Source organism: Suillus bovinus (assembly GCF_016758785.1).
Source record: "Suillus bovinus strain UH-Sbo-P2 chromosome Unknown EDB93scaffold_73, whole genome shotgun sequence".
Classification (NCBI taxonomy): Eukaryota; Fungi; Basidiomycota; class Agaricomycetes; order Boletales; family Suillaceae; genus Suillus; species Suillus bovinus.
Window position 1 is genome coordinate 186,930 of NW_024542129.1, and position 11,032 is coordinate 197,961.

The 11,032-nt window shown below is 46.5% G+C and overlaps 2 protein-coding genes across 2 annotated transcripts; one reads left to right on the plus strand and one right to left on the minus strand.

The window, feature by feature from the left end:
* Positions 1-4,468: 4,468 nt before the first annotated feature.
* Positions 4,469-6,017, minus strand: EDB93DRAFT_1242627 (uncharacterized protein; the record flags this gene model as incomplete). The annotated part of the gene is made up of 7 exons (XM_041452039.1): positions 4,469-4,634; positions 4,695-4,843; positions 4,900-5,065; positions 5,126-5,129; positions 5,155-5,320; positions 5,372-5,743; positions 5,802-6,017. 7 exons carry the CDS (start codon positions 6,015-6,017, stop codon positions 4,469-4,471), a joined length of 1,239 nt encoding a protein of 412 aa, XP_041303617.1.
* A 1,061-nt stretch (positions 6,018-7,078) lies between these two features.
* Positions 7,079-9,884, plus strand: EDB93DRAFT_1107253 (uncharacterized protein; the record flags this gene model as incomplete). Its single annotated transcript, XM_041447703.1, has 11 exons — positions 7,079-7,238; positions 7,286-7,595; positions 7,647-7,764; positions 7,835-7,873; positions 8,354-8,394; positions 8,442-8,517; positions 8,540-8,564; positions 8,651-8,696; positions 8,893-9,266; positions 9,561-9,592; positions 9,726-9,884. The coding sequence occupies 11 exons, from the start codon at positions 7,079-7,081 to the stop codon at positions 9,882-9,884; spliced, it is 1,380 nt and encodes a 459-aa protein (XP_041303618.1).
* Between the last annotated feature and the right edge of the window lie 1,148 nt (positions 9,885-11,032).

Consider the following 11,032-nt stretch of genomic DNA (forward strand, 5'->3'; position numbering starts at 1 on the left):
TACCGTCTTCCTCGCACTGCCCAAGGGTTCTCTCTGGATTCCAACAAGCCCATATCTCGGTGCAAATCTTGCATCATTGGCAAGCATGCACGTCAACCTCACCCCACGTCAGAGTCCCCACCAGCATCTCGCTTCCTCGAACTTATCCACTCCGATGTCTGTGGTCCGCTTCCCATTGAAACTCCTCACCACAAGTGATATTTTATTGTCTTTCTTGATGATCACACGGGAATTCTGGATCTTCAGCTCCTGGCTACTAAGGATCAAGCCTTGGATGCCTGGCGCACTGTTTGTGCACAATGGGAAAATTGTTCGGGTCTGCGCATTGTTGCTTTCCGTTCCGACAATGGAGGAGAGTTTCTGAATGAGGCATTCACTATGGACCTTGCACAGGCTGGGATCAAGCGTCAGCTCTCTGCACCTTACTCTCATCAGCAGAACGGTAGGGCAGAGTGCATGATTTGCACTATTGAGGGGCACATGTATGCCATGCTCACTTATGCATGTCTTCCTCGCAATCTTTGGGGTGAGGCCGCTCTAACTGCAGCAGACCTGTTCAACCGCACCGAGTCACACGCCTTGCCTGCTGATAAGACACCTTATGAGATGCTTCACAAGGTCAAGCCTGATCTCTCTCACATCCGAGTATTTGGTGCTTGCTGCTTCACTCACATACCCTCCAAACTCCCAATGAAACTCAGCCCGAAATCACGCGAGGCTTACTTCATGGGCTATGCCCCTGGTGATCAGGCCTGGCATTTCAGAGACAAGGCGACCAGTGTGTTCTTTAACTCACATGACGTAATCTTTGACGAAACATTCTCAGGCCATCCATTCCCATCAACGGGTGATGATGACTCAGAAGAAGAGGATTCTGCCGTGTCCTGTCCCTCTTCCACATCGTCCTCTGCCACATCAACCTCTGTCTCTCCCACATCCTCCCTGCCAACTTCAACTGTTCCTACACCACCTACTGCTAAACCTTGTCGCTCTGAACGATCGCGCATGCCCACCACACGTGGACAGCTCTTCCAAGAGCAGATTGCATCTGACAAAGGATGTCTGGCTCGTCAGCGTGAGTTGCGTCAAGCGCGCATCCAGGGGGTGCCTCCTCCTCCTGAGGGGGTGAATGACGTGCCTGCCTCACCTGCTACCTCAGATCCAGATGCTATTGTCCCAGACGAGGATGAAGTTGGATATCCCTGCATGCTAGCCAGCCTGATCGCAACCGAATTTGCGTGTGTCACCATTCACAGTGACACTCGTCAGAATCCACTCACCTCAGACTACAACATGAAGATTCCACCCACCACCTTTGATGAGGCAATGCAACACTCCGATTGTGACCAATGGTTGGCTGCAATGCGCAGGGAGATCAACCTAATGTCGGAAATGAACATTTATGAGTTAGTAGAGCTACCAGAAGGGCGGAAGGCAATAGGTTGCAGATGGGTATTGGGGTTTAAAGATGATGCAAAGGGAGGGTCTGTGCATAAAGCACACCTTGTAGTGCAGGGCTTCTCACAGGTTCCAGGAATCGACTTCGGCAAAACCTTTGCTCCAGTGGCGAGACCATCATCCATTCACCTTCTCTCAGCATATGCAGCGGCCAAAGATTGGGAGCTCGACAGTTTTGATGTGAAGCAAGCCTTCTTGTGGGGGAAGTTACACAAGGACGTGTACATGCGTCAACCACCCGGTTTTGAGCAACCACGACATGATGAAGCGAGTTTGGTGTGTCATCTGTTGTCCTCACTCTACGGGCTGAAGCAAGCCACATACGACTGGTACGAGCTGTTACGCACAGTCCTCGTTCATTTGGGCTTCGTCCATTGCGAGGTTGATTATGCTGTATTCGTCTATGATCACGTCACGGATAAGGGGGTGCACGTAGTTTGCATCATCGCCTGGCACGTCAATGACAGCCTTGCAGGTAGCAATAGCCGGAAGTTCCTTGATTGGATTAAGGGTTGTATTGCTGAACGTTTCGGGATTGCAGACCTAGGACCAGTCATCAAACACCTAGGTGTTCAGTATGTTTGCTCTTGCACCACCCAAGAGCTCTGGATGCACCAACAGGACTACATCATGCATCTCCTCAAGGAACATGGCCTTCGCAAGTGCAATCACGTCTCCCTTCCAATGGACCCATCCTTCCCCTTCGGCTGCGACACTGACGTGTATCCTGACATCAACAATCTCGCATCAGAATATCGCAAGCTCATTGGAGAGCTACTCTACCTTGCGATGTACACTCATCCTGATATTGCACTTGCCGTCATGAAACTATCCCAGCACAACACCAACTCAAAGCCTCATCATTACGCTGCCGCCAAACGTGTCCTTCGATATCTCGCCGGCACTATTTCTTACTGTGTGCACTATGGGGGCAAGAATGCAGATACAATCGTCCATGGCTTCAGTGATGTGGACTGGGCCACATCCCCAGAAGATTGCATTTCCATCACTGGATACATCTGGTACTTTTATGGCGGCCCTATCTCACATGCTGCAAAGAAGCAAACCACCCAGGCATTGTCATCAGTAGAATCAGAGTACATGGCCTTAACAGGCGCAATCCAGGACGGACTCTGGATCAAGTCTTTCTGCGAGTGCTTGAAGATCCCACTTACCCTTCCTCTTCGACTCTATGCCGATAATACTGGAACTATAGCATTGTCCGAAGAAGCCGCCAATCACACTTGTACGAAGCACATTGACCTGTGCTATCACTTCATCCGAGGGCACGTCGAGGCCGGTACATTCTTACCCATATGGGTCTCCACTCATCGCAACAGTGCCAACATCTTTACCAAGGCACTTCCGCACAGCACGTTTGTGACTCACCGTTCAGGACTATCACTTGTGGTGGGTTGAGGGGGTGTGTTGGAGAACCAGGATGTTGGAGGTCCAGGATGTTATCATAATCCGGTGCATCATGCACCGGTGTATCATGCGATACATTGGAGAATCGCACTTGGAAGATCCGTGTTATGATATTGGTGCCCATTGGGGCAGATTAACTTAGGTATTGGGTCCAACCTCGCCACTTTGTGTTCAATCTCTGTTTCTTGCTCTAGCATAAGTACTTTTGTTCTTCTGCCATCTGCGTGCCTCAGTCGTTGATTCCAAACACTGAGGTATGCATTTCATTTGTCTTTTTCACATATACATGTACTTACACTTGGACTACCTTAGCATATTTCCAACAGGTACATTAGAATGAAATATAGTTGTTGATTCCCAACACTGAGCGTATTTCCAACACCTGCCACCTCAAGAACACTATAACTCTTCGCATCTCCTCGAGGAGGAGTTCAACTTCCTCCAACCAGCAGTTTGCACGCACGCGTGCCTTGCACCACTCAACTCGAACAGCTATCAGATGTAGTCAGTATACCATCTCAAATTAGAGCTAGCAGACTCACAATCCTGAACTCACTCATTTTCTGAGCTGCTATTGTCCACATGCGAGTCCAGCCAGATCCAAGAAATAGTACCAGTGCCTTGTCTCTCCATGTTGCCCATAGGCTTCACTTGTGAGTCCAGCAGTGGGGGAAGGGACATGTCCCAGCCAGACTTATTGAGTCGATGGCCAAGAGCTAACAGCGCGTTACGCGCACACCGATACTTGTCAACACTAGCACATTTCCTCCGCTCCACACCTTCAATGAGGGCCTGTGCGTGGGTGGAAGCGGCCTGAACACATACATTTCAATCTTTGTAGATATACATGTGAGACTGGAGGCAGAGATGAGAATGGACCTCATTAAGGGCATCCAGTGCTTGTGCGTGACGTAGATCCCATTCGTGTTCAGCCAGCCTGTTGTGGCATCCTGCTGTTGGTTGGAGTTCAGATGGGAGCCAAAGCTTGACTGCCTCAGGCTTTAGCTGCACCATATTTGACACGCCAGTGTCTGAAGATCAATGACGGAGCTGGGACACAATGGGCATATATAGCTCTTGGACATGAGCCCAGGCATCCAGTCGACATTGGAGGGTGGTGATGCAAGTCTGCATGGTAGCCTTCTGCTTGTCCGTGGGATGAAGAGACACATTAGCGATATCCATTTTCAGGCGCTGTCTTGTTGGATGAGAGCTGGCTGAACCATCCTCTCTAGCTCTGCCAGTCCTTCCCCATGCTCCTTCTTCCACTTAACAGCGTCACGGATCTTGCGCAAGAGTGTACAACCTATTCACAGATAAGCACGAGACTTCCACCAGAGAAACAACACTGACCCTGCGCTGTAACTTTCTTCCAGTTCCAATCCCCGAAATGGTCATCAAGGGTATCTCAATGTGACCCTGGGCCCATCTCCTTTGTGCTTGTTGCAACACGATTTGTATTCGACCAACCACGCTCGGGAGCTTCACCATCTGTTCATCCCACGTGTTTCGACCAATTGAAGGAAAAGTTTCTTTGACATGTGTCAATGTGCGCCTTCAGGTGAAACTTCAGCACAAAAAGTCAGATGGTCATTGAGTCGTGAGGTATGTGAAACCTTGAGGGCATGCCTTCCATACACGTCCAGAGCTTCTTATGCCATTGACAGGCAATATCATACAATATGTTGATCATGGTTACCGTGAAGGCCAACAGTGCCGAGAATACGAGGTAGTCCATATTAATATATCTATATACAACAAATCAATCCATCAGTATGCACATGATATACGATGAAAGTACAATGCACTTTTTACCCTTTTGCAAGTCTCCAACACCATTGGCAAGCTTCATATCATGCCTGGCACAGTCTACTGTACCAACACCTGTTGTGGCCAGACCATGTGAAGACTTCGTATCTGCCAAATTAACGGCATTGTGACTGACACATGTACTGCGCTGTATACTACTAGTCAGATGAGTCACATCACATAATAGTAGGGTCATGTACTTACATCTTGCTTGACGCCAGCTTGATGGGCCAAGTATGTTTTGTAGTCAGCCTCCTGAATGAAATATGCCCACCCAGAGTTGAGGCTAGGGTCGACATTGTCTGATGACACAGCCTTGCATTTAAGCCTAAAGTTGGTGTCGATCGCGATGAACAACACATATTTCCACCTGGATTAAAAATAGTTCATCAGTATGAGGGCGTCACTATAATCGACAATTAAGACTGACCTAACTGACAGCGGTTCAGTTCTCCCAACCTTCTGGCAAATTTTTGCCAGGGTGGGGACATGCTGGGCACTGCACAGCCAATTCACCCGTGGTGGTGGCCTTGATGCCACCAGTATTGTGTCCTCTTCCTGCATGCCGAAGTTGCTTGAGATGTCGCCATTCATGGACCATGCACATGAATGCAGAGTAGTGATCCTAATGTCTCATGTCAGTATTCCGTAGTCACGATATTTTCTAGATACATACCTTTATAACCGACAGGCCAGCATTATTGTTCTGTCCTGCCAGTGAGTGGTAAAATTCGTAGGCAGACACTTTGCTCTTGAATGACAGAAGTTGGAAGTGTTCCATCAGAGTGAATGTCGCAGCAGTACGAGGGTCCGATGTGGTTGCTGGATACCAGCGTGTGCGGAGTAGCTGTTTGTAGTGAATTTGAGCGCTTGCACACACACAAAAATCGAGGGCAATCTCATGGACACCATGGATGTCGATAACAACAAACTTGTCACCAGAGGATGGACAAGGATTATAGCATCTCTTGCCTGGGGTGTGACCTAGCTGTACACGTAGACCCATCTTTTTAAGGGTGGTGGGCTGGAAGAACAAGTCATTCCACATCTTATAGGTATAGGCAACTGTCAGTGTTTGATACAGTGATAAAAAAATGTCTACATACATCAATCCTGTGCAGAGGATTCCCTGTGTGGTTGCAAAGTATGCACTCCTGGCAAAACATCTGCGTGCCAAAGCAGTCGCAGCATCGGAAACAGGGAGCATCAAGGCCACAACAACAGAGACCCTCTGGAGTTCCATGCCCCTCCAGGTGAAGTGTTTCATCCAGAAATATTTGACGCTCGTTCATCCACACTAACAGTGGTGAATCCTGAGGCATGATCAATAAATTAGAATAACAATCATAGGTAACAGTACTCACTGTGGCGGTGTATTTGTGAGACAATGTTTCACAACAATTTGTGACTCCTCTTGTTCTGGGAGAAATTCATCCCAGTTGCCCTCGAAAAATAGGCCTGCATCAGAACCATTGTCCAGGTAGTTGAAGATGGAATTTGGTGCTTGAATATAACGAGTGTGCAGTTGGGTGCGACCCTCGGTGGTGATCTCCTCTGTGTGAAGCCACAATAGTGGAGTACTGGCAGCAGAGGGTATGAAATGAGTTTGCTCGACCCAGGAACTCTTTGCTGAGCACCCGCGAGACATTGTACCTGTTCAACAGCCATCAGCGAAGGCCAGTGTTCCAGTCTCTAAAGCCCAAAAGAAGCTTGGAGAATCAAGTATTTCCAAGCTTCTTTCTCCAAGCTTCTTTCAGCTTTGAATATATATTATACCTACTGACATTACGGTTGTCAGTTATTCTTGCTTCCCTACCACCACTTGTGACTCCAACAAAAAACACAGATAAAAATGCTAATCAATGCTCACAACCAGTATGCAATCCTCGCAGTCAACTTCGCCTACAATCCCCTATGCACCTACCAGTGCTGCATCCCTGATATGTAGACACCAAGGTAAGCAAATCAACCTACTAGGTATTGTCAGAATCAAGCTCATAATCAAATATACCTACTAGACGTCATTTAGACGTCATTTCGCGTGCCCATTACCTCGTAGCCAAGCATTATAAAAATGTATTGTGCTGCTGGGAGAGCTTAAAGTAGCAATATTAGTAACTATAAGGTCGAGTAGACATATAATAATCATTGCACGTGCCACAAACAATAACTTCAAGGAGAATCTTATCATTCACATGTGATCTGCATGAGCTTAGTCACCTGGTCTTTGCTTTATGCGCACAAGTCAGTTGCCGTTCTTTCTCTTATATCCAAGGACTTACCTACAATGTGTTTTTGAGGATCTGCCTGGGCTGCATAAATACCTGTCTTGGTGAGTGATGTATCATTCATTATTTCATACTCCTCTGCTAAATCTTGTTATATGACTCCAATCCCACTGGCAGCTCCTTCCAGTCAGATGGACACTCTGGTGTCCGTTAGACTGGACGGTCTTATTGGTATCCTGCAGGGACTTGCTCTCAATGACAGGAAGGCAATATCTGATACATTGCTGGCTAGCATTGGTCAAGCTGATGCCAAAGGTGAATCTGTCTGTTTCTTTGATTTATCATGACTAATACTGTTCCAGAACCTGTTGCTAATGTGATGGATGCTTCTATCACCAATGTTTCTGTACCTGCTCCCGATACTCCTTCCCCTTCCATCAGCACAGCTCCTTCCCCTACTGCTACTGCAGTTCCTGCTTTCACCCCCATTGTCATCCCTGTCGACTCTGGTGAAGGGAAAGACTCCTCTAATGGTGAGGATGTAGATGTGTCTCTCACCAACGGCTCCACCCTTTGTTATCATCATGGCAAGTACTTTAATGTACCTATTGAAGCTAAGGCGCCCCTCTACTACATAACCAGGGGTCGTTACATTGGGGTCTTCTCAGGATGGTAAGTTTAGACAGGCGTCATTGATTGTGTTCACTAATAATCTTTGCGCAGGGATGCTACTAGCCCCAAGGTGCTTGGAGTTTCACGTGCCATATATCACAAGGTGGAATCTGTTGAGCAAGGTGCTGGGATTGTGAAGTGCGCTATAGAACGTGGTGAGGCGGCACAGGTAGATTAGTATTAGCTGGCACACATCCTTCAGTTGTCAATATCAAGCTATTTTTTGCTCTCATGTTCAGCTGTCTAAACTGAGCTTCAAGGTCATTATATTTGTTCGAGTGAGCAGAGGAGCACAGTGAAAATTTGAACCCACTCAAAAATAGCCCATGTGCCATAGGCTAGCTATTAATAACACTTAATTATATGTTTTGGTCCTACCACGTTCCACAACATACTGTTCTTGCCATTGCAAGTTTATATCTTAGCTGAATGGATCTCGGTGAAGGACCATGGTACTCTACAAGTCATTGTGCTTAGCTATCTCATTGCAAAATCTACGCAACTAGTTGCTGTTGGTCAATCATCGGTTCAACCTTTTTCAAGGATCTGGTTACTGACTTTACTAAAACTTAGGGGGACTTGGGTATTTGAATACTAGGTAAGCCCAGAATGATATTTCCTGCGAGGCAGCACTACCATAGTGCATATCACACTCACAGTTATTTTTCCACTAGCATTCTACCTAGCTAGCAGGTCTTGCTCAGTCACAATGTCTTAAGATTGTGTTATGGTCCGACCATCCTTGCACATCCTCACAGGTGCTTCGTTCACCAATCAAAGAGTTTTGGTTCAAACAAATGTAAGTGCTTGCTGTGATACATATCATACTGATTCATACACACATAGGTATCTTAATATTACCATTTCATTGAGGCAGTGGGTCTCTCTTGGACGCGCCATGTGTTATGGTCTGACCATCCTCGTGTGTGCTTGACAAATCGAAGACTCATTGTTTTGGTCCAAACAAATGTGAGTGCTCTGTATTATGCGTTCTTCCCTTTGACTTTCACTATCCATCATTATGGTACACCCAACTATTCATAAAACTCATCAAGATAGAGTACAGGCTGCGAGAGACAAGTGTAAACAACACTATCTAAAGTAAGCAATACACCAACGGTGTCTTTGAGTTGATTAATCAAAAAATTCCAGGTGTTGAGAGGCTATACTAGCAAAGCGGCGTCAGTTGCGCCAAGAAAAAAAAATTGTCCAGTCAACGATCCTTCAGATGATGAAGATGAGCCAATGTCATGTGGCTTTGATTTACATGTCTCAATGTAACTGACATTACCAACAGTGGAACTTTACATGACTGCATTGCCGCAGTCAAGCATGCCAAGGGCGACTTCATGGCTTATGTCAAAGCTCCACGAAGATTCTTTGACTTTCTCGTGGACGAGTACTCCAAGACTATGCCTGACCCCAAGTTATATCCTACCAGGCAAGGAGACAAATCTGTCTTCGAACACGCTATTGAAAATTTCGAAAACTTTATTGACAGAGCAAACAGCAGACTGGACGGTATCCTCCAGATGTGTGGTATTTGTGAGGAGTGGCGTGCTGCAGATGCTGTCTGCAAGTTCATGAGGGAAATAGTAGGGATAGTGGAAGACATTTTGTTGCATCTGGCAGATGGCAGAGATGGTGAACTGGTGATTGCCTTCATGGAGGGTGAGTTGTGGTACCAGGAGTACAAGTTCCCCATCTAGTGTACATAGTACTATGTACTTCTATGTATGTCCAAATTCCATGTATGTCCGTGGGACTATTGATTTGTGACAACAAACAGTGTGAAACATGCCTATACGCAAATCTTTCTGTGAAGATATCATGTACTGTCTCAATTGGTCTGGTCATGGCGCAATGGGACAACTATTTCTGGGAGTATGCACCGCATCTGTGGCTGAAGCAATCAGTACACGTCTGACTGATCTATTTCATTTTGTGTGTCTGACTTTTATCTAGGGCATCCCATGCGACACGACAAATCAGAAAAAGTGAGTGTAGATTACTTTAATGTTAGTGCGCTGATGAGTAGTCATTTAAGATGGCGCCATGTAGTTGGCTCTCAGAGGAGCAGCAGACCTTTGTTCTCACGTACCATGAGAGCTTTCTTGAGTGCAAAAAAAGGGGAACTACAACAATTTCTGGCCCCCATTTTTCAAGAAGTGGGAGGAAAATTGGCCAATCACTCTGGAAGACTCATCAGAGCCCCTAGATGAGAACACGAGACTCGAGCAGATAGCTAAGGCAAGAGATGCCCTTCAGACGGTAATATTTGTATCCTAATCAGTGTATTCAAATATCGGCTAATCACGTATGAACCTAGCGTTTCATGGTCAAACTACACAATGACTTTGGTAATTCGAAGATAGGCCGCCGGGCAAACACCGCTGGGAATACCATCGTCAGCAAACTGATCAGCGACATCACCATCAAGTCAGGCAAGAAGAAATCACTGTAGTGATGGTCGCGGTGTTGGGCTCAAAACCACATATTTCCATACTCACGTCAACACCCGAAACATATGTGCACATGTCCGAACCACTCTGTATCGGATCCGGTGCATCGGACCTTCGGACATCGCATCGGCTGATTGCACTTTGTGCGCACTTGTCCATCCCATGTCCTGTCCATCCGAACTAGCCTCACTAGGTGTGTAGTTATTCCCATGCATGTTTTCTGACATTTGTACCGCGTTATTACATGTCCGCAGCACCTCATGTCTTATTACATAGGACATTGGACCCGAAATATATTGCTACTATCTTCGCCTGTAGTTTTCCGAATTTCTACGTACTTACTTAAATACTCTGTAGTGACCCGTAGCTATCATCATCCAGTAGTTAGGAGCCGTTTCCCTGACTCTGCGGATCACCCAGAATATTCTTGTAGTTCTTAGTTGCATTGCGAAATATTACCATTCGTTCACCGTCATACTCCGTCACTTGTTATACTCGCGCATACCGCTCGCAACCCGACACTCGTTATAAAGTTTCCGACTCATTATTGTGAAGTCCGAAAGTCTGAAATCTCGGACATCGCACTTTGGCTTCAGGACATTGGATAAGTACCTTCGGACATCATCGGATTACCTTCGGACATTGTTTCGCACCATCAGACATTTTGTTATTTGCATTACTGACACATTTTTACAACTAATACCAATTAGCAATCCCTTTAGGATCGAATGCACTTGCTCTGCAAGTATAGCAGCATAGGTCGTGCTAAGATCTACCTAATGTTACAAGAACATCTAGACGCTTGGACCCCTACCATTTTTCTCCTAATCCTCCTCGTATCAGCCCTCGTGTCATACCCTTACCCCAACCTTACCCTTATTATCCTTGTCATCCTCGCATCCCCTTTTGCTCTCTACCTGTCGCTTCAGCAGAGCCAGTACATCTGGCCGGATCCTTTCGCTGACGAAGCATACC